The following is a 23,568-nucleotide window of genomic DNA, read 5'->3' on the forward strand; positions in this document are numbered from 1 at the left end:
TGCCTTGGTTGCAGAAAGTTCCAGACAAGCCCAGGCATCTCAGCGAAAGCACGTCTCCAAAGGGAAAGGGAAAAGAAATGGAGCTGGGTGGTGGAGCACTGGACCTCTGCTCAACCCCTCCCACTCCTGCGCCTCAGGAACAACAGGTGGGAATGCGAACAGGGACTAGGAAGATTGCTCAACGGCAGATCACTTCTAGGTTTCGGGAGGTCAGAACTCACGTTATAGCTCTGGCAGGCCTGGGACGTGTCATTCTCCTGTCTCAACTTCCTGCATAGCTGGGGGTATAGTCTCCGCACTACCTAATGCAGCCAAGCTTGCTGCTTTCAAAACCTTGCAGTTGGATATCTGTTGACCCAGCACTTTTGGAGGCTGAGGCAGAAAGGATATCGAAAATTCCAGACTGTCTTGTATGCAAATTAGTGTACACACACACACACACACACACACAGGACCCAGGGCAACCTGGCCATGCATGGTGCCCAGGTCACATAGCTGCTGTAGCAGGCAGCACCAGTTTCCAGGAAAAACCGTAAGCTAGCACTACCCAGGTACAGACCATCCAAAAGAAATTCCTAGCATTGCAACCATTGTAGATAGGATCACCAGCCAGCACATACCCTTGCTTTTCACCAGGACACCCTTAGACAAATGTCAGCCAGTCAGGCGTCCTGAATCTTAGAAATCACCAGGACACCCCTAGACAAATGTCAGCCAATCGGGGGTCCTGAACCTTAGAAATTCCTCACCCCCTACCTTTGCTACTTTTAAAAACTCAACCCCAGCTGAGCTGGGGGCTCTCAGACCACTCCAATATGTTGGGAAGACGCAGAGTCTGAATTTGCAAATTTGTGTAAGAATTGAGGCTCTTTGCTTTTACATACAGGACTCCGTCTCCTTGTTGGTTTTGGGGGGACTCCGTGATCTGGATACATCACTCTCACACACACACACACATACCCCGCCTTGTCCTTGCTCAGTGAACTACAAGAAGCTTTGCTTTGAACTCCTCTCTGAGTGAAGACCCCAACGACAGTCATCTCCATTGGAGCTCAATTAACATTCTCTAATTCTCCCTTAAAGGTTCCAATTGGAAGTCCTCAAACATCTGACCAGCAGGTGGCGCTAAACACCCGCGCCTCCTCTTAGGCCTGCCGGGGTCTACTTACAAATTCTGTCTGTATCCTTGCACAGCGACCTGCCCTTGACGGGGTCTGGATGTAGCCCTTAGGATAACGAGATGGCAACCCAAATGTTCACTTCAGCCTGGTAAGCGTAGGGCGGTGGAGCAGGCACCTAGTGTGAGCTGAACTCAATAAAGAGTCAGGAAAAGGGTGGAGAGGCCAATGCCTTACATAAAACAAAGAAACCCAGCCAACAAACCACAATCCCAGAGAACTTAGACCACCATGAGGACACTAAGAGAGACTTACATAGGTCTAATCTACATGGGGAAGTAGAAAGTATAAAAAGACAAGATCTCCTGAGTAAATTGGGAGCATGGGGACCTTGGGGGAGGATTGAAGGGGGAGGGGAGAGGCAGGGAGGAGAGCAAAGAAAAATGTAGAGTTCAATAAAAATCATGGAAATAAATAAATAAGTAGAAAAGAAAAAGGGTGGAGAGAAGTCAACTCAGTAGCCCCTCGAGCTACTATAGTAATTTGAATGAAAGAAGGAGTGGCGAAGATGTCGAACAGCCCTGGTGGGACCTGGTTCACAATGTTGGAACAAGGAACACGGTCCAAGAAGGGAGCCTTGTGAGGGGAATTCTGAGTGCTTGTGAGAAAACCTCAAGAAAACAAGACCCCTGTGATCTATTTCTTCAAAAACAAGGAATTGTTCTCGGACTGTGTTTTTTATGTGGCTCCCAGGTGTGGGGAAAAGGAGTGAGTTCACTTCAGATTACTCACGACGACCGGGGGGGGGGGGGGGGTGTTTTTACCCGGTGTGGCTTGTCCCTGTGATTGAAATCTGATTCTGGTGACGCTTCTTAACTTTCAGAGTAAAAATTGCCTGGTGCTCTGAATAAAGTTGGCTATTCCATAAGACTTTATTTAGTCTGTCTAGGCCCTTCTCTCCCAGGTCCCACCGCCTCAAGAGCAGTGAACATTACCAAACCTGTGCTGCTTTAGGGGCTGTGCGGGGCTGAGAAAACGGAACTCAAGAGAGGAAGAGAGAGACTAGAACAAACCAGAAAGCTATGCAGCAGCCCCTCGCCCTTTTAGAGTCTCTTCTGGTTCTCCCTGAACGCATTTCTTCGCTCTACGTGCACCTGTGTGCCTCTGTGCTGTGGCTGGAACTTAGTGCCTTGCACACATAAAACATCTCCTCTACCACTGAGCAAATCCAGCCTCTATATTCTTTTTAAACTTGCTAGATAATTTGGTCAGGGCTGACAGAGCTGTCCCACCCGGCTGTCCTAAACTGAACATTCACCAGTGTGGATAGTATTGTCGTGACCTGGTGACAGACCTGCAGGTATGGGTCTAACACGGAGATGGATAGAGGAGGGGTTCTCCCCAGTCAGTGCATATGTGGGCTGGGTCCCATACTGGGGACAGGGGGGATGAGCTGCCTAGTGGGGACCTGGGGCTGACAGCCTAGATAGTGAGGGCATGGTGTCTGAGGGGTTTCTGCTGAGAAAGGCACAAATCAGCCCAGCAAAAGCCAGTTAAGGGGGGGCCTTGGGTGGGTTCCTAGAGGCTTGGATTGTTTCAAAGTAGCTCCTGAGTATAGGAGAAAGAACAGTTCAAAAAAAAAAAAATCACAGCAGGCGCAACAGCCCTCAGGGAAGCAGAAGGAGATTGAGGAATGGGATGACTCAGCAGGTTTGAGGAAACAGCTGCCTTCTGGGGAAAGAAGTTCCAGGTCACCTCCAAGACCTCTGGGCTCACAGGACTGAAGAACCTGGCTAAGCTCACCCCACTGGTTGTTCACATCTTTCTGGTGTGTTCCCCTCTCTCAGAGCTTCTAAGGGGTGCCACTGGAGGTCGGAGCATTTGCTAATGTGGGACTCAGGCACAACTGTCCCATCCCTGCCTCCAGATAAGCACTGGCAGATAAGGCCTGGACTTTCGTGATGGGATGACATGGGGGTCAAAGAGACAGTTGAGGGGAGATCCTAACCCTTCTCTCTACACCCACATTGTAGCAGGGCATACCCCAGTCTCTCCCCTTATTTTCCATTGAACTGTCATTGTGCCTGCCCAAGCCCATCTATTTCCCAAAAATTGCCAGCCACACTGGGACATGGGCCACAATCTCATGTCGCTGCCTGCAGCTGCCTGGGTTCTTTCAGGTAACTACACTTAGGTGAAGCTAGGATTCTTCACCGATGAAAAAATTTAGAGACAAGTTGATTCTTACACAAGTTTGCAAATTGGGACTCTCCACGAGTCCACTGTATTCGAATGGTCGAAGAGCCCCAAGCTCAGCTAGGGTTGGGTTTTTATAGTAGCAAAGGTGGGGGTGAGGGATTTCTAAGGTTCAGGACTCCTGATTGGCTGACTTTTGTCTAGGGGTGTCCTGGTGAAAAGCGATGGGTGTGTGCTGGCAGGTGATCCTATCTACAATGGTTGGAACCTTAGGAATTTCCTTTGGCTGGTCTGTTCTGGGTGGTGCCTGGGTGGCCTCAGTTTGTGGTCTCTCTTAGAACCAGGTATTGCCTTAAGAAAAACTACTGAGACTCAGGCCTCTATTGAGCTTGAGGAGAATTATCTCAAGTGTCTTTTTATGAGCGATATATATGACCTCAGTGGCTTCTAGAGTCACGTTTCAAAGAGGTGCTGAAGAACTTATGTGAGATCCTGGTGGGTCCTGGGGTGCATGGCATAAGATGACAAATATAAGCTAAAAACCACAAGCCACTAAAGTGGCAGGCACAGTTCAGATGTTTTTACCATACGCCAAAGTTTTTAGTCTAGTCTGAGATTCCCAGAACATTTTAGGTTCATATCTAGAAAAGGGTGTGAGGCAGCTGGGCAGCAGTGGCGCACACCTGTAATCCCAGCACTCGGGAGGCAGAGACAGGCAGATCTGTGAATTCGAAGCTAGCCTGGTCTACAGAATGGATTCCAGCACAGCCAGGGCTACGTAGAGAAACCCTACCACCACCACCACCCGGTTGTATGTTTGTTTTAATATGCCTTGGTGTTTGCCGGCATGTCTGTCTATGTGAGGATATCAGAAGCTCTGGAACTGGAGTTACAGACAGTTGTGAGCTGCCACATAACTACTGGGAGTTGAACCTGAATCCTCTGAAAGAGCAATCAATGCTCTTAACTGCTGTGTCATCTCTCTAGCCTGATGTTTAGATCTTTTTTTTCTTTTTCTTTTCTTTTTTTTTTTTTGATTTTTTTTTTTTTTTTTGATTTTTCGAGACAGGGGTTCACTGTGTAGCTTTGGAGCCTATCCTGGAACTAGCTCTTGTAGACCAGACTTTCCTCAAACTCCGCCGATCTCTGCCTCCTGAGTGCTGGGATTAAAGGTGTGTGCCACCACCACCCAGCTTTGATGTTTAGGTCTTAAGGATGGTTCATTTTAACTTTTTTTTAGATTTTATTTTTGTGTGTATGAGTGTTTACCTGAATGAATGTCTGTGTACCATGTATGTACAGTGCCTGAGGAGTCAGATCCCCTGGGACTGGAGTGACAGATGAGAGCTGTCATGTGTGTGCTGGGAACTGAACCCTGGTACTCTGGAAGGTTGGGTTCTTGACTGCTAGGCTATCAGTTCAGCCCCTCTTTTTGAAAATCTTATCTGAAATATCTCTATATCAAGGAACATTGTCTCTGTAGGCAACCTTCACAGCAAATGCTGTCCATTGTTTTGAAGATCTTGACTCTCAACTGGTGAGGGACTTCAGCTAGACCCCAGAGGGAAGGCTTGCTTTCCGTTATCACTGTTATACCTGGTCCATGGGGGCACCGAAAGACCACCAGGGAGACTGACTCACCGAAATGCAAAAGCAAGGTTTATTGTGTGCACATTACATTACAAGCCTGCCGGGACCTCGTCAGCACAGATGTGGCAAGAGGAGGTAGCCCGCCCTTCTAAAGGACACTATTTTAAGACAAAAACCAGAAAAGTTGCATTAGCTGGGTGTGGGGTGACAGGTTCAATTTGTCTAGGGGTGTCCTGGTGAAAAACGATGGGTATGTGCTGGCTTGTGATGCTGTCTACAATGGTTGGAACCTTAGGAATTTCCTGTGGATGGTCTGTTCCTGGGTGGTGTCTCAGTTTGTGGTCTTTCTTGGACCAGGTATTGCCTCCACGGTTACCTGGCATTTATATGACTGCCAGAGATCTGAACTCAGCACTGCCATGACAAGCCCTTTACCCACTGAGTCACCTCTTTGGCCCCCAGAGCTATGGCCTTTGATGTTGTTCTGTTTAAAACAGGGTTTCTCTACATATCCCTGGCGGGCAAAGAGCTCTCTGTGTAGCCCAGGCTAGCCTTGATCTCACAGAGATCCACCTGCTACCTGAAAGCTAAGAGGATAGCAAATTCACAGTCTGCCTGAGCTACTGTTCCTTCAGAGCCAATACTGGCAACTGACACCCTGTCTCAAAAAATGAAAAGAGAGCTGGGGATGTAGCTGAGAGGTAGGGTTTGGCTTGCCTAGCATAGCAAGTAGGAAGCCTTGGGTTCAATTCCCAGTGTGGAAACCAAAAGGCCAAAGAAGCAAAATACTTCTCTGTAGCTCGGAGCTTGATTTGTGACGCTTGCTACACACGGTTAAGGCCAACAGCTAATGGTCCAGGTACCCAACACAAACGGTAGCTCCAGGGAAAGCAAGTGCCACTGTAAGAGACTACCCCATCTGGTACAGCGGTGCACAGGTGCACACCTCAGGAGGCAGAAGTAGGCCCGCCTGGTCTACACAGCAAGCGCGGAATCTGCCTGACTCCATTTTAAAGGCAGGAGCCATTATGATGTATTTTTAAAAATGAGAGGGGTTTTTTTTTTTGGTTTGTTTTTCGAGACAAGGTACCTTAATCATTTTAAGGGTGCTTCAAAAATCAGGATAGGCTTTTTTTGTTGCTCTAAATGAGTTTTGAGTTTTTAGACTGAATGTATGTCAGTGCAACATGTGTGTCCTGCCCCTGGTACCCGCAGAGGCCATTAGCAGACTTTTTGTCTCCTAGAATTGGAGGTCCAGGTGACTGTGAGCTGCCTTCCATGTGTGCTGGTAGCACTAAGAGCTCTTAGCCGCTGAGCCGTCTCTCCAGCCCTTTACACTTATTTTTCCATTGTGTGTGGGGGAGCACGTGGGTGTCACGGTGCTGAGGGTTAATTCATTTTCCGCCATGTGGCTTCCAGGTATCAAACTCTAGCGCATTTGCTGGATGAGCCCTCTCCGGCCCCCAAATTACGATAAGTTAACAGGGTAGCACCGGTTTGTTAACTAAATCCCTGACAGAACGACTCTGATGTTTGAGGGTCGCGGTTCTGGTCAAAGAGAAAGCCCCAGGCACTATGGCCGGATTTAGAGAATGAACCACGCACTGCCCACAGTAAGGTTTCGGGACAGGCTACGGCGGGAACAGCCCTGAAATTCAGACTGTGGTAGCCACGCACTGGACCTAAGAGACCCGCCCGCTGCGACAAGCGGACCTTCCGTTCCGGGCGGAAGCCAGGGGCCCGCAGCCTCCCCTACGCGGGCCTTCTTCTGCAATGGGGAACCCAGGGCAGGCGCCCTTTTCTGCGTCTCACTGAGAACAAACCAATGCAAAGGCCATGTGCGCGGCAGACAGGCCGGCCGCCGGTCCACACAGAGCGCGCGCTCACAACAGAACATCCCTTTCCCCGGCACCTAGGAGACGAGCCCTATTCCAAAGCGCTCACATGGCGCCTCTCAGGCGCATGCGCTGGATGGCGTGGCCGGCGGCGCGCGGCCCCGGAAGGCACCTCACTACGCAGGCGCAGAGCGCCTAGCTGTGGAGGAAGGGCTTGCGTTCGTTCTGCGCGCTCCCGGCGGAGGGGCGGGACCCTGCCAGTGCGCAGGCGCAGGCGCGCGGCCGCGGCGGCGGTTGGGGAGGGTTCTTCCGGAAGGTTCGGGAGGCTTCTGGAAAAAGCTGCGCGCGCGCTGGGCGGGCCCGCGTCTATATAAGGCCGGCGCTGGGGGGCGGCGCGCCAGTTGCTTCGGTGTCGAGGTGCGGCTAGTCACGTTTCGTGCGTGGTCACTCAGCAAAGGTGAGGCCTCTACGAGGGGTTTAGTGGGGATGTGGGGGCGAGGTGGTCTCCTCATGCGGCACGGCGGCGGTGCCGGGGCGCGTTCCGAGCTCCCTCAGCCCGCGGAGGTGGGCGGCCATGGCCCCTAGGCCCCGGGCGGCCTCCGCGCCTTAGCCCCAGGCCCAGGATGCGGCAAGCGCTGCTGGAAGGGAGCGGCGGCGGGCGAGGCGAGCGCTCGATTCCTGCCTCAGCTAGGCCTCCGCGGCTCTCGCTGGTGCTCCTGAGGCGCGGGCGGAGGACGGAGGCGCCATAGCGGAGGGCTGGGGGGGGAGGGTGGCCGTTGGGGACGGCGTGCGTGGAGCCGCTTGGGTCCGAACGCTCTCCCGGAGGCGCGCACATGCGCCTCGTAATTACCGCATTCTGAAATGAGGTCATCCCTTTGTCATCCATCCTCCCCTTCTCGCCTTTCCCTGTTTCGTTCCCTTCCTAATCCGGAATATTGGTCTCAAAATACATTTCTAGAGTGGGAAGTCATTAGTATGGCTGTAGACATATCATGATGCTCACAGCAGCGCTGTACTCTTTCTAGATGCCTGAGGAAACCCAGACCCAGGACCAACCCATGGAGGAGGAAGAGGTCGAGACTTTTGCCTTTCAGGCAGAAATTGCCCAGTTGATGTCCTTGATCATCAACACATTCTATTCGAACAAAGAGATCTTTCTGAGGGAGCTCATTTCCAATTCATCAGATGTGAGTGTTATCGTTGGAGAATTGGGTTTTGGTTCCTTAGAAATTCACCTTGTAGCTTGGCTTTATGCTTGACGTTTTTCATGCTCTCTTAATAGGCTCTGGACAAGATCAGATACGAGAGTCTGACAGACCCTAGCAAACTAGACTCTGGGAAGGAACTGCATATTAATCTTATTCCCAACAAACAAGATCGAACCCTCACCATTGTGGATACTGGAATTGGAATGACCAAGGCCGACTTGATCAATAATCTTGGTACCATTGCCAAGTCTGGCACCAAAGCCTTCATGGAGGCTTTGCAGGCTGGTGCAGATATTTCTATGATTGGCCAGTTTGGTGTTGGTTTTTACTCTGCGTATTTGGTCGCTGAGAAAGTGACTGTGATCACCAAACATAATGACGATGAGCAGTACGCCTGGGAATCCTCAGCCGGGGGATCGTTCACAGTGAGGACTGACACAGGTAGGCAAAGGCCAGAGTTTTGTAAGTGGTAGTTGGGAGAACTGGAGAGCTCTGTGAGATGTGAAGTCCTCCAACAGAATTGTTGAAGGGGGATGGAGGAGCTGGGCTGCTGGAGGAAATACAAAATTGTACAGCTAATGTTTGCTCAGTGGTGCAAACAGTGGGGCCTTTGCATCTGTAGTGTTTGCTTTTGGGAATAGTGAGGTGATGATGCGTTATTTTAGTTTTGATTTCATTCATCTCAAATCTCCATCAAGTGCTAAGGTTATTAATAGCCATTTTTTAAATTTAGGCCATTATCTTTTTTTTTCCCTAGGGGAGCCAATGGGTCGTGGAACAAAGGTCATCTTACACCTGAAAGAAGACCAAACTGAGTACTTGGAGGAAAGGAGAATAAAAGAAATCGTGAAGAAACATTCTCAGTTTATTGGCTATCCCATTACTCTCTTCGTAAGTATGACGTTCAACTGCAGAGTAAATTTCTATAGGATAATTGAAACTAAAATCCTAGTTCAACTTTTTTGTCTTTATTTTTTGTTGTTGTGCTATGTTTTTCTCTGCTCCCCTTCCCTCTCCCCAAAAGATCCTAGTTATTAAAAGTAGTAGTGAACCTGATGTTTACTAGAGATAGCTTGAAGCCTATTTGGAACCAGTTCGGTAGGTCTTTGTACACTGAAAAGGGCTGTTGAGAAAGTCTAGGTGATACTTACTGATCACCACTTGGGTTTGACTAATTATATTTCATTCCTTAGTCTATCCTTTAGTGTATAATGTACAGTGCAAATATTGACATGTGTTTCTTTGAAGGTGGAGAAGGAACGTGATAAGGAAGTAAGTGATGATGAAGCTGAAGAAAAAGAAGATAAAGAGGAAGAGAAGGAAAAAGAAGAAAAAGAGTCTGACGACAAGCCTGAAATAGAAGATGTCGGTTCCGATGAAGAAGAGGAAGAAAAGAAGGATGGTGACAAGAAGAAGAAGAAGAAGATAAAGGAAAAGTACATCGATCAGGAAGAACTCAACAAAACAAAGCCTATTTGGACCAGAAATCCTGATGACATTACTAATGAAGAATATGGAGAGTTCTACAAGAGCTTAACCAACGATTGGGAAGAACATTTGGCAGTAAAGGTGAGTGACTGACTACTGAGTGCTTAAAGCCAGTCTGCCTTTGTAGTTTGGATTATCTTTATAACCCTTTTATGTTGAGTATCTGTCAAATAGCACAGTGGAGAAGTTTGTCTGGCAGTTAAAAGTATTTCATTCTATTGCAGCATTTTTCTGTTGAAGGGCAATTGGAATTCCGGGCCCTCCTTTTTGTCCCAAGGCGTGCTCCTTTTGACCTGTTTGAAAACAGAAAGAAAAAGAACAACATCAAGTTGTATGTGCGCAGAGTTTTCATCATGGATAACTGTGAGGAGTTAATTCCTGAGTATTTGAGTAAGTATGAATAAAAAAGAAAAAGCACTGGTAACAGTCAAGAAAAGTAATCCCATTACTTCTTCGGGGTCTGCCCTGGTTTGGGGGACTGGCAATGTAACCTATTGGCAGAGTCCTAGCCTAACTTGAGGCTCTGGGTTCAATCCCCTGCAGCATTAAGTTTCGGAACAATTTGTTTATCTTTGGTCTTTTCCTCCCTAGATTTCATTAGAGGAGTGGTGGATTCTGAGGATCTTCCTCTAAATATCTCCCGAGAAATGTTGCAGCAAAGCAAAATTTTGAAAGTTATCAGAAAGAATTTGGTCAAGAAATGCTTAGAACTATTCACTGAGCTGGCAGAAGATAAAGAAAACTACAAAAAGTTTTATGAGCAGTTCTCAAAAAATATAAAGGTTGGTGTTGACAACATTTTCCTGCTACTGGCAGCATTCAATAGCTCCAGTTTTTGGTTGGTGGTTGGTTTTTGAAATGGGTTTTAACTATGTAGCACTCTGGCTGTGTGGAACTGGATCAGGCAGACCTCAAACTTAGATCCTCCTGCCTCTGCCTACCAAGAATTGGGATAAAAGACTGGTTCTATATGTACATGTGTGAAACATTTCTATGCTTTTTTGTTTCAGCTTGGAATTCACGAAGACTCTCAAAATCGGAAGAAGCTTTCAGAGCTGTTGCGATACTACACATCTGCCTCTGGAGATGAGATGGTTTCTCTCAAAGATTATTGCACCCGAATGAAGGAAAACCAGAAGCACATCTACTTTATTACAGGTGATGGTTAAGTAAATAGCTGTTCTGTGTGATGCTCTTTCTGTAAGCAAGAATGTCACCCGGTTGGCCTTAACTAAGATCTTGCCTGCCTCTGCTGCAATTAAGGGCATGTAAGTGCCATTGCCCAGCAACATGAAAACCTTTTTCTTTCCCAAGTGCTGGGATTTAGAGGAATGTACCATCAACTTTACAATATATTTCTCAGGTGAGACCAAGGACCAAGTCGCTAATTCGGCTTTTGTGGAACGCCTCCGAAAGCATGGCTTAGAAGTAATCTATATGATTGAGCCCATTGATGAATATTGTGTGCAACAACTGAAGGAATTTGAAGGCAAGACCTTGGTGTCAGTTACCAAAGAAGGACTGGAGCTTCCAGAAGATGAAGAGGAGAAAAAGAAGCAGGAAGAAAAAAAGACAAAATTCGAAAACCTCTGCAAAATTATGAAAGATATTTTGGAGAAAAAGGTTGAAAAGGTATGTGAATGTTTCCTTGTGCTGCTATCACTGGCTAACCTGCTACTTGGTCTTTTTACCTTAGAAATACTTAGTTTGATGGGTTACATAACTGCCTATATTTGCAAATAACTATTTCTGGTCAGTTTTTGTAGACCTTAGTCATGGCCTGATTTTTTTTTTTAATAGGTGGTTGTATCAAACCGATTGGTGACATCCCCATGCTGTATTGTCACAAGCACATATGGGTGGACAGCAAACATGGAAAGAATCATGAAAGCTCAAGCCCTCAGAGACAACTCAACGATGGGTTACATGGCAGCAAAGAAGCACCTGGAGATAAACCCTGATCACTCCATTATTGAAACCCTCCGGCAAAAGGCAGAGGCCGACAAGAACGACAAATCTGTGAAGGATCTGGTCATCTTGCTGTATGAAACTGCACTCCTGTCTTCTGGTTTCAGTCTGGAAGATCCCCAGACACACGCTAACAGGATCTACAGGATGATCAAGCTTGGTCTAGGTAAGCTGCAGACTATGCAGACTACATGTTAGAAGGAAAAGAAACATGTTGAATGGGATATGTTAATTTTGAGCTGTGTGAGACAAAAATGGATTATTGCTGTTCAGCATAGTCACATTTAGCCCACACTAGCCATGTGTGTATTATATAGCTGAGGGTGCCCCTGGACAATTCTGCCTCTCTACCTCTCAGGTACTGGGGTTTATAGGCATATATTTGGCCTGCATGGTATGAGGTTTTGTTAATGCTCAGTCTACAGCAAATTGAGGCTCCTTAGCTGGTATTAACAACTGTAACACTTTATCCCCAAAACAGGTATTGATGAAGATGATCCTACTGTGGATGATACCAGTGCTGCTGTAACTGAAGAAATGCCACCCCTGGAAGGAGATGACGACACATCACGCATGGAAGAAGTAGACTAAGCTTCACCAGAACTATATGTTTGCTTACTATCATTCCTTCTGATAATATATTTCCCAGGATTTTTGTTTATTTTTGTTAACATTTAAAGCATCTGTGTGGCATGAAAACTAAGGGGAAGATAAAATTTCTTTCTACTTGTGTGATACTGTGATACTATAGGTTTGATTCAATAGGTTGGTAGAACGTTTGTTGTAAGACGTAATGTAACCTATTAACTTTGTGGTCTGAAGTGTTTAGCTGTCAAGCTGGATCCCTTATTAGACCAAATAATTTCACTTGGAAGTGTTCTGAGATAGCTTCATGTTTAAAAGAAAAAAATTAAGATGGCTTAAGTTTCATCTTAAAATTTTTCATCCCCTATAGTTCTGCATGTACTAATCTTAGAAGTAAGAACACAAGCTAAAACAGGAACCCCATGTGGCTTGTTTTCCAAAGTACCAAGAACAAAAACCTAAGCTTCCCTAGGTCTTGTAACTCAGCAAGGCTTGTGAGTGGAAATACAGTGCCCAATCACATTCTGCTTTAAAAGGTAAATACAGATGAGAAAAAAAGTTGTGACATCTGTGTGGTTTTTGTTTTTTTAAGTAGAGGTGTGGGAATTTTGTGGTTGGTTCTTATTGCTCCATTTGCCCAGTGGAACAGTTCAGTTTAATACTGGACTGCCCTCCCTGTATATTGAGATCTCTTTCAAAACCATTACTTTTGGGTAAGGGTAAAGAACACTCAAGCCCAACTTGTATTAGGTATTGTTCTAGCACCTTATAAATGAGGCATATTTGTGCCAATACCGTGGGTGGTAGCTGGAGGAACTGGAGTTCAAGGTCATCTTTGTATAGTTTGCTGCCAGTCTGGGCTCTGAAATCTCATAAAGTTGGGTACTTTGTTGTTAGTAGGCACAAGAGTAAATTTTTTTTTATCTTGTCCAAATGGTGACACACTAAGTCATATCTAGCCTTAAATTTTTAGGGTGAAGTTCAGTCCATGTATAGCCTAATCCCAGTTTTTCTGGTGGAACTGGTAGTGTTTGTGTTTTTGTTCTTAATTCTGTGACCATGTATCAGGTTTCTTTCCAAATCTTACAATCTTACTAGAATTTTTTTTTTTTGAGACAAGAGTTTCTCTGTAACTTTGGAGCCTGACCTAGTACTAGCTCTTGTAAACCAGGCTCTCTGCACCACCACCGCCTGGCTCTTAATAGAATCTTATCATTGTGGAAGGTAGTTGAAGGTACTTGAAGGAACTGGGTTAGGAAGAGGTAGATAGGATGTAACAGGGTCCGAAGTTCAAGGTGAAACTTCTATAGGGATGATAGAGCTAGCCTCTTAGTGCGTGTAGTATTTGCAAGATCCTTAATTTTCATCCTTATTAACACAAGCAGTCCTGGACAGAAGATAGCAAATGGAAATAGCAGTATATAAAATTAGGATCCTGATCTGAATGCATGGCTTGGGGAGGGTGGTAGCATAGAATTCTGGTCTTCATAGATCAGACACTAAGGGACCATTATTACATGCTTGTCACATTAGTTATTGAAAATCTCTAAGGCAGTGGTTTCCAACTTGGGTTAGTAGAATGACCCTTTCACAGGGGTCACCTAAGACCTTTGGAAAAATACATTAAGACTCAAATTGCAGTTATGAAGTAGCAGCAAAAATAATATGGTTGGGGTCACAACATGAACTATATTAAAGGGTCACAGCATTAACAAGGCTGAATTACCATTCTAAGGACTTGGTTACTAGGCATTCACAATTCGGTTTTGAGTCTAATCCTAAATCACTTCAAAGCCTTTGAGATGCTTGTCAGGTGGTATAAATTGACAAATTGTACAAATGGATGTACATAGTGACAGTCAACTACATATGCCTTCCATTCTAGCACTCAGGCAGAGACTGGCAGATCTCTTGATCAGAAGCCAGCCTGTTGTAGTTTCTAAAACTAGAGAGAAACCTGGTTTTGAAAGATGTTTAACAAAGAAGCAGCTGTGTCCTCATGTCTACTGACACAATTACACTTAGGGATTGTTACTATTCGTGCAGTGAAACACCATGACCAACTTGGAGTGTAGGGCTTATTTATGTTACGCCTCCACAGCTTTGTTATCAAAGAAGTCAGGACAGAAACCCAACAGGGAAGGGAAGGCAGAGGCCATGGAGGGTGCCTATTACTAGCTCTGGTCAGCTTGCTCAGCCTGCTTACAGAACCTGGGCTCCCCTGCTATTACTAAGATGATGACCTACAGGCTTGCATACAGCGCAATCTTAGGGTTCCCCCCATCTACCTGCCGTTACCCAAGTACTGGAATTAAAGGCATGTGCCGCCACCACCACCCAAGCCTCTTTTTATACTACCATGGTATAGACCACCATTTTGCGAAATCCAGCTGCACAAACTTAAGCTAGTCCTCTATCACATCCACAGCTGAGCAGAGATGAGTGAGAGCCAATTTACCTGTTTTCTTGTGCTGAACTGTTTCCTCTGTCAATATATCTTGGGAGTATATGTACTTACATAGGGAATAGTGCTCCCCACAATGGGCTGGATCTTTGCATAGCAATTAACAATCTAGACTATCCTCCAGACATATCCCATACTAATCTGATTAAAAGTTACTAAAAGGTTTTTTTTCTCCAGATATTGACACAAAACTAGCCAGCAAAGGGATCTGATTTCAGTCTGACACAGGGTCTTAACAGCCAAGGCTAATCTGAACTTCCATAGCTAAAAATATCTTTAGCTGTTTTCCTCCCAAGCATGGCATTACAAGTACACACCATCCCCTGTTTTTGCTGTGTTTAGTCTTGGGCATTAAATATAGGACCTTATGGATGTTAAGTGCTCTATCACTGTGCTGAGTTACATCTTTAGCTTTTGTTGTTTGTTGGGGGTTTTTTATTTTCCCTTTTTGAGACAGGGTTTCCCTAGCTTTGGAGCCTGTCCTGGAACTAGCTATTTGTTCAGCTATTTCAGGCCAGGCTGAACTCTAACTCACAGCGATCCACCTGCCTCTGCCTCCCAAGTGCTGGGATTAAAGGTGTGCATCACCACTGCCCAGCTGAGACAGGATTTCTCAGTGTATCCCTGGCTGTCCTGGAACTCACTCTGTAAACCAGTTGACCTCGAACTCAAATCCACCTGCCTCTACATCCCAAGTACTAGGACTAAAAGTGTTCAACATAACACTTTGTTATGTTGAACATAACTTTTTTTAGTGTTGAAACATAAAAAAGTTTCAACTTTTTTATGGCTGGAACCATAGCTTATTTTTTCTTGTGAGACCTCTGTGTAGCCCAGGTTGTCTTTGAACTTGCTATGTAACTGGACTCACCACACTCAGTGCCAGGATTACAGGTGTGAGCCGTCATGCTAAGATCACATTATTTTCAAAACATTTCATTACCCACAAGCAGGCCTGATTAAACACTAACTTGGCAGCCGTGGTCTCTCTCTGCCTTTGTGTTCCAGCTTAACACTTTCATTTTCTGCCTGTTTAGATGCCACTCTCGAGAAAATCTTTTTGTGACATGTACCCCTGAATGTTCTTGCATTCTGTACCTCCCTCCCACTCTCTGGTGCTAAGGATATAACTCAATACCTCTCACATTGTAGGTTAGTGTTCTACCACTGCACTACACCCCAACCTACCCTACCTACCCAGCCTACCATGTACCGTCTGTAGTAGCATTGCACACTGTAATGAAACCACTGTCAACTGAAAAGGTGGTGGTGATGCATGCCTTTAATCCCAGCCCTTGGGAGGCTAATCCCAGCCCTTGGGAGGCAGGCAGATCTTGGTGAGTTCAAGGCCAGCCTGGTCTACGAGAGCTAGTTCCAGAACAGGCTCCAAAGCTACAGAGAAACCCTGTCTCGAAAAAATAAAGGTGTGTGGACAGAAATTGTTCACTGCTGACTTGGTGCACAAGGCAGGCGCCTGATTCATATTTGTGGGATGAATTAACTGGTAAATACACTGATAATTTATGTTTGTGCAGAGGGCAATTGGTTACATGCTTTTGTATCATTTAGGAAGCTCTTCCCCCCCCCAGTGTTCTGGATGTGCTCATGATTTGCATAGTTGTCTTCCATGGGAAGGAACATCACCTCCTTAGGAAGAACATTCCAGGAAGCTGCACTTCTGGTGAGTCACTGTGTATTAATAGCAACCCTGAAGTCTGAGCAAAGTTAGTATGTTACTGCAGAGCCGAGAAGCTGAACTGACTGTCTGCCAGGTGTTGGTCTCCACCGTGTTTCACCTGCCCATGAAAGCGCTTCAAAGCCTTGACACTTGACCAGTGAAAATTCTGGGACTGGATTTGTTGATGGAGGGACCCTGGCCAGCATTCTCCATTCCCTCTGCCTTGCTAAAACCACTAGATTACATTTCTAAAGCTAGCCACCAAGGTCTATTCCCTTATTTGTTCACTTCCTCCTGAAGCTGACTACCAAGGTCCAGCTATCAAAATATTGAAGTCCAGCAATCAAAAACCCCGTTTGGAGCCACCGTTGGCAGTGGTGGTGCATGTCTTTAATTCCAGCTCTCCGGAGTCAGAGGAGAATTTCTGAGTTCAAGGCCAGCCTGGTCTATAGAGCAAATTTCAGGACAGCTAGGGCTACGCAGAGAAACCCTGTCTCAACAAACAACAACAAAAAACCCTTTGGTTCACCTGATTACCATGTCCAGTCAAACTATACCATTGCATCCTTGCCCATTCTAACACAGACCTCCCCTTTTTCTCTTCTTAAAAATTACCCCTACTGGATGGTGGTGCACGCCATTAATCCCATCACTCAAGAGGCGGAGACAGATGGACCTCTGTGAGTTCAAGGCCAGCATGGTCTACAGAGCGAGTTCCAGGACAGGATCCAAAGCTATAGGGGCTGGAGAGATGGCTCAGTGGTTAAGAGCACTGACTGTCTTTCCAGAGGCAGGACCCAGGTTCAACTCCCAGCATCACCAACATGGCAGCTCACACCTGTCTGTAACTTCAGTTGCAGGGAACCTGACACCCATGGCAAAACACCAAGGTATATAAAATAAAAATAAGTAAATTAAAAAAAGCAAAACAAAACCAAAGCTATAGAGAAACCCTGTCTCGAAAAACCAAAAGAATAAAAATAAGTTGGGAGGTGGTGGCGCACACCTTTAATCCCAGCACTTGGGAGGCAGTGGCAGGTGGAAGTTTGAGGCCAGTCTGGTCTACAAGAGCTACAAGAGCTAGTTCCAGGACAGGCTCCAAAGCTTCAGAGAGGGGCTGGAGAGATGGCTAAGTGTTTAAGAGCATTGCCTGCTCTTCCAAAGGTCCAGAGTTCAATTCCCAGCAACCATCTGTAATGAGGTCTGGTGCCCTCTTCTGGCCTGCAGGCATACATGTAGACAGAATATTGTATACATAATAAGTAAATAAAAGCTTCAGAGAGACCCCCTGTCTCAAAAAAAGAAAAATTACACATGCAAGGTCATTTGCTCTTTTTCTGCCAGAGTCAGAAAGCAGCCACTTTAACTTTTCTTCTCCGCTCAATAAAAAGTCTCACAGGGCTGTAGAGTTGACTCAGCAGTTAAAGAGCACTTCCAGAGGACCTAGGTTCAATTCCAACACCCACGTGGTGACTCACAACCATCTCCAATTGATCTGATGCCCTCTCTGACATGCAGGGATACAGGCAAATAGAGCACTTACACAAAAGTAAAAAAATCTTAAAAGGATCTCTGTAAAAACAGGTATTTGGGTATGGTTTGTGCCTAATCCTGGGTCCAGAAGAGAACCCCCGGTGTGTGTGTCGGGGGTGGGGGTCTCCTTCAGTTGAAGCATTTGTTTGTTTTAGACTTAATTTTTTTCTTAAATCGTGTGTGTGTGTCTTGAGTGAGGGTTTGAGCATGTGATGAGGTACGATGGGGAGTCGGAAGACATGGACTTCCAGGCAGTTGTGAGTTGCCTGATGCCAAGTCCTCTGCGAAAAGTATGTGCAGTTAATGCCGAATCATCTTTCCAGCCCGTGTATTCTCTGTTTGGTAATTGGTTTTTGTTTGTTTTGACAGGACTTTATGTCCAAACAGGCTTCTAACTCCCTGTGTAACATAAGATGAGTTTGAACTCTGTTCTTTCTGCTTCTACTCCCAAAGTTCTGAGATTACAGGCCTTTGCTATTTTGGTGTTTTGTTTTTAAGACAGCATCCACTATGTAGTCCTGACTGGCCTTGATGTCACTATGCAGCCCAACCGAAAACTTATGAGATCATCCTCCTGCCTCAGCCTCCAAGTTCTGGGATTACAGACCTGCTATCACACCTGGCAGAAAATGCATTTTATCTATTTTTCTATATTACGGCGTATGTATGCATATGCACATACATGTGCCATGTGTGGAGGTCAGAGGACAACTTTCAGGGGGTCCCATTCTCTTCTTCCATCTTGGGTTCCAGAAATCAAATCAAATTTAGGGCCAGGTTGCCAGGCTTGGCAGCAAGTGTTGTTACCTGTTGAGCCATTTCACTAGCTCCAGAATGTGTTGTTTTTTTGTTTTTTTTTGGTTGTTTTTTGTTGTTGTTGTGTTTTTTTTCCCAAGACTGGGTTTCTCTGTGTAACAGCCCTAGCTGTCTGGAACTAGCTCTGTATCATGCTGGCCTCTAATTTACAGAGATCCGCCTGCCTCTGTCTCCCAAGTGCTGGGATTAAAGGCGTGCGCCACCACTGCCCAGCCCAGCAAGTGCATTTTAAGTTAGAGTCAGATGGCTGGACTCAGTAGAGGTGTCTCCTTAACTCCAGCACTCAGGGACCAGAGTCAGACAGATCTCTGTGCGTTTGAGACCAGCCTGAACTACAGAATAAGTTCAAGATGAGCCAGGCAGGACTACATAGTGAGACCCTGTCTCAAAACGAAAAAGACAGCACCAAACTAAACATGATCTGGCAATGCAAGCATATTCTCTGTCCTTCTGAAAGTGATCTTGACATCAGCGTGGAACAACTGAGAAGTTACAGTGCTTCCCCTGAGTGAGACCCGGCTTGGACTAGAGAAATTTTGCCTGCTTGATCTTAGAAATATATAGAAATGTTCCATGTGGTTGGCATGGAAACTAGACAAGCCTGGTATTCTAGTTGATGGGAAGGAAGTAAAAGGGATAGAGCTATCCTGAGCTATGCTGGAGAAGCATCCAGACAGAACTGAGGGATACACAAGAGTATTGGGTCTCTCTCCAACACACTTGGGAAACTGAGGAAGAGGATCTTGAGTTTGAGGCCAGTCTGGGATATAGTGAGACCCTGTCTCAAAGTAAAATGGAATAGAATAAAGCAAGTGCCAAAGATCAAAAGAAATTAAGGGTTTGAGTTGTAATTCCACTGGTAGAGCACTCACCTAGTGTGCACAGTCCCTAGCAGCACTGTGGGGACACAGTTCAAGAACGGAATCATGCAATGGGAATTCTGAGTGCTTGTGAGAAAACTCCAAGAAAAAAGCATTTTTGTTTTGTTTTTGTTTTTCGAGACAGGGTTTCTCTGTAGCTTTGGAGCCTGTCCTGGAACTAGCTCTTACAGGCCAGGCTAGCCTCGAACTCACAGAGATCTGCCTGCCTCTGCCTCCCGAGTGCTGGGATTAAAGGTGTGTGTCACCACCGCCCGCCTGGCCAAGACAAGAGTCTTGTGGCCTCAGTTTCTTCAGAACACTAAATTGTTCTCTGACTGTGCTTTCGTGCCCCTCCCAAGTGTAGCAGATAGGAACAAGCTCACCAGGTTGTTCTTTACAACTGGCTGTTGTGATTTGTGTATATGCCTCTCTGGAAAAACATTTTTGCCATGTGCAGCTTGTCCTTGTGATTGTATGCAGCTTGAGCTTGTGAGAACTTGACTCAGGTGACCTGTCTTAACCCCCAGTATAAATTATCTGATGCTCTGAACAAATTGACTGTTGCATGAGACTTTAGTTCATCTCATTTTTAGGCTCCATCCTCCAGGTCCCACCACAGAGTGGTGGACTCAGCACCATGTGGCTGGTGGCTGTGTCTATAATCCCAGCTCTCGGAAGTGGGGACAGGAGAATCAGAAGTGCCTGGTCATCTTGGGCCACATAGTGAATTCAAGACCGGTCAGGGCTCCATGAGACCCAAGAACCTATTTTTAAAAAATTATTGGGGATCAGAATCCTTAGCTTTGAGAAAAAAAATTATTGGGGGCTGGAGAGATTGGTCAGTGTTCAAGAGCACTGGTTAAGCCAGGCAGTGGTGGCACACCTTTAATCCCAGTACTCAGAAGACAGAGGCAGGTGGATCTCTGTGAGTTCGAGGCCAGCCTGGGCTACAGAGCGAGTTTCAGGACAGGCTCCAAAGCTACAGGGAAACCCTGTCTCAAAACAACGACGAAAGGTAACAGGATGCTCTTCCAGTAGACCAGGGTTTGATTCCCAGTACCCACTTGGTGCCTCACAATTGTAACTTCATTTCTAGGGGATCTGATATCCTCTTCAGGCCTCCATAAGCACCAGGCATATACAAATTGTGCAAAACAGTCATATACATGATCTAAAAATGGATATTAAAGTCGGGCAGTGGTGGTATATACCTTTAATCCAAGCACTTGGGAGGCAGAGGCAGGAGGATCTCTGAGTTTGGGGCCAGCCTGGTCTCCTGGTCTGCAAGAGCTTGTTCCAGAACAGGCTCCAAAACTGCAGAGAAACCCTGTCTCGAAAAACAAAAACAAAAAAAACAAAACAAAAACAAAAAAAACAAAACAAACAAAAAAGATATTAAAAGTACCAAATAATTGGCCAAGGAGATCCCAAATGTCCTTCAAATATAGGAGTTATTGCCATTGCTCTTGGTTGCCCACCATAACCAACTGGTAAGACCCTCTAGCTGAAGACTGATGCAGGATTCCCCTCTGTATGCTATGAGTATGTTTTATTACCATTGATTAATAAAGAATCTGCTTTGTCCTATAGCAGGGCAGAATAGAGCTAGATGGGGGAGGAGGGGAGACATGAAACTGAATGCAGGGAGAAAGAAGGCAAAGTCAGATGCCATGTAGCTGCTGGAGAAAGATGCAGGAACCATACCAGTAGGCCACAGCCTAGTGATACACAGATTAATAGAAATGGGTTAATTTAAGATGTAATAGTTAGCTAGGAATATACCTAAGCTATTGGCCAAACAATGTTGTAATTAATATAGCTTCTGTATGATTATTCAGGTCTGGGTGGCCGGGAATAAAAGATCTGTCTCCGCTTAGAGAAGACACCACACGTTTTGCTTGCAGGACATAGATTAAGCTGGAACTGAACTGAAAACTTGCCCTTGTGCTGAAAGGAGCCCTGCAGGCTTCTGTGGGGAAAGTCATAAGTGGCTTCCCTAGCACTCGATGCTGCTGCGTGCTCCCATAGCAACCCTGGCGCAACTGTAGTGTGAAGGTGACAGAGGTAGCCACTTCCTGATCGGATCTAAGCTGTGCCCTACAGAAGAGAATTCATCCCCGGGACTGTAAACCTGTCAAAATCCATGGCTTAGGACAGTGGTTCTCAACCTTTCTAATGCTGTGACCCTTTAACACAGTTCCTTGTGTTGTGGTGATCCCAGCCATAAAGTTATGTCATTGCTACTTCATAACTGTAATTTTACTGTTACAAATGATAATGTAGATAATCTGATATGCAGGATATCGGATGTGCTACCCCTGTGAAACATCCCCAAGTGGTCCCTACCCCCAGGTTGAGAACCACTGGCTTATGAGTTCATAGGCCCTGGGAAGAACCTAAATGCCAAATGGATTTATCAGACTTTATGCTTATATCATAGCTTAGTGCTGCTTTCAACCTTAGCCAGATAAAGTTTCTCTTTCTGCCATGGGCAGCAATGCAGACTCATAACTGGTCAAATTACTAAGAATAAGTGATTGTTGAGAGCTCAGCCTTAAGTAAGACATCTCTTATCAACACTCCCCAAGGTCTGGATATGTGGAAGAGGGGCAGAAAGAGCATAAGAACTGGAGGAGGGGAGAAGCTCTGTGAAACAGTCTCTACACGAGACAGCTGTTGCACCCGTGAACAGAACCCTGGCAAGACGAGCCCGAAAGGTTAGCTAACATTCCAGCTGGCAGCACTAGGTAAACTCGGGGGGCTTCCAAAAAAGGGGGGACCTGAAAGTGGTAAGTGGACATGTTAAGGGGTATCAGAAGAGGTAGGAGGGAGAAATTGGGGTGATGAAGATCAAGATACGTTGTATATACACAGATGAAATTGTCAAAGAATGAATAAAAGATACAGAAAAGGGAGAGCAGAAATGTAAGTCAGCCAGATGTGTTATTCATTGGGGAGGTGAAGCATATGCTGGCCTATGCAAGGCACCAGCTGCTTCTCTAACATGAAAATCATAGAGTGGGGCTGGCTCAGCAGTTAGGAACACTTGCTGCCCTTGCAGAAGACATGGGCTCAGTTCCCAGCATCCACATGGTGGCTCACAACCATCTAACTCCAGTTGCAGAGACTCTTGACACCCTCTTCTGACATCATTGGTTCTGTGGTATGCAGGGACGTGGGCAAAACACCCATACACATAAAGTAGAGTAAAATAGTAATCTTTAAAAAAAAAAAAGAAAGGAGACACAGAGAAATGTTGGGGAATATTATCTTGGTATTATGTATTGCTTTTGTTTATGCTGCGGAACATTTGTTTAATTAGTGATGTGAAGACGTGTTGCTTTTGTTTATGCTGCGTTTGTTTAACTCCGTGAAGCCCGTCTAAAACACCTGATGGTCTAATAAAGAGCTGAATGGCCGGGCTGGAGAGATGACTCAGCTGTTGAGAGCACTTGCTCCTCTTCCGGAGGACTCGGGTTCAATTCCCAGCACCCACATGGCAGCTCATAACTGTCTATAACTTCAGTTCTAGTGGATCTGATGCCTTTATGCCAATGCACATAAAATAAAGTTAAATTATTTGAAAAAAAATAAAGGTTGCTTTAAAATAAACCAGGTCATAGGGGTGCACGACTTTAATCCCAGCACTCGGGAGGCAGAGGCAGGTGGATCTCTGTGAGTTTAAAGCCAGCCTAGTCTACAAGACTAGGACAGGCTCCAAAGCTACAGAGAAACCCTGTCTCGAAAAATCAAAAAAAAGATAGAGAGGGTATATTATATATATACACACACACAGAAGTAAGGAAAGAAAAAAGCCCAGAGGCAAAAGGTAATCGGGGATAATTTAAAAGCTGGTAAGAAACCAGCCAAGGTAAGGCCAGGCATTCATAACTAAGAATCAGTCTCAGTGTGTGATTTATTTGGAAGTTAGGTGGTGGGCCTCGCAAAAAGTCAAAAGAGTAAAACCACAGTATAGAGTATCTATAGTGCTTTGGCCTGTAGCTTGCACGGCATTGGACCTCAAAAGTGGGCTCACTAGATGGGTGTCATTGGCTGCATGTACCCCAGTTTCTTGTTTAGAGATCCAGTTCCCTAAGGGTCCTTTTATGGTCCACTTTTTTTGTTGTTGCTATTGTTTTTCTTTTTATTATTATTATTATTTTTTTAACTTTTTTGAGACAGGGTTTCTCTGTGTTCTTTGGAGCCTGTCCTGGAACTAGCTCTTATAG

The 23,568-nt window shown here is 45.6% G+C and overlaps 1 protein-coding gene across 1 annotated transcript; it reads left to right on the forward strand.

The window, feature by feature from the left end:
- The first annotated feature begins 7,037 nt into the window (after positions 1–7,037).
- On the forward strand, positions 7,038–12,553 carry Hsp90aa1 (heat shock protein 90 alpha family class A member 1). The gene is made up of 11 exons (XM_087911514.1): positions 7,038–7,196; positions 7,765–7,926; positions 8,022–8,388; positions 8,705–8,838; positions 9,196–9,516; positions 9,660–9,825; positions 10,027–10,217; positions 10,446–10,593; positions 10,799–11,067; positions 11,236–11,569; positions 11,885–12,553. Exons 2-11 carry the CDS (start codon positions 7,765–7,767, stop codon positions 11,992–11,994), a joined length of 2,202 nt encoding a protein of 733 aa, XP_087767640.1. The 5' UTR covers positions 7,038–7,196; the 3' UTR covers positions 11,995–12,553.
- The last annotated feature ends 11,015 nt before the right edge of the window (positions 12,554–23,568 follow it).

This window comes from Myodes glareolus, chromosome 11 (genome assembly GCF_982192425.1).
Source record: "Myodes glareolus chromosome 11, mMyoGla1.1, whole genome shotgun sequence".
NCBI classification, from domain to species: domain Eukaryota; kingdom Metazoa; phylum Chordata; class Mammalia; order Rodentia; family Cricetidae; genus Myodes; species Myodes glareolus.

Bases quoted from the DNA above. Each gene is read 5' to 3' on its own strand.
- Hsp90aa1 (XM_087911514.1), top strand. From the start codon at position 7,765: ATGCCTGAGGAAACCCAGACCCAGGACCAACCCATGGAGGAGGAAGAG. The intron at 9,826-10,026 runs GTAAGTATGAAT...TTTCCTCCCTAG, and splicing joins GTTAATTCCTGAGTATTTGA to ATTTCATTAGAGGAGTGGTG. The intron at 11,570-11,884 runs GTAAGCTGCAGA...TCCCCAAAACAG, and splicing joins GATGATCAAGCTTGGTCTAG to GTATTGATGAAGATGATCCT.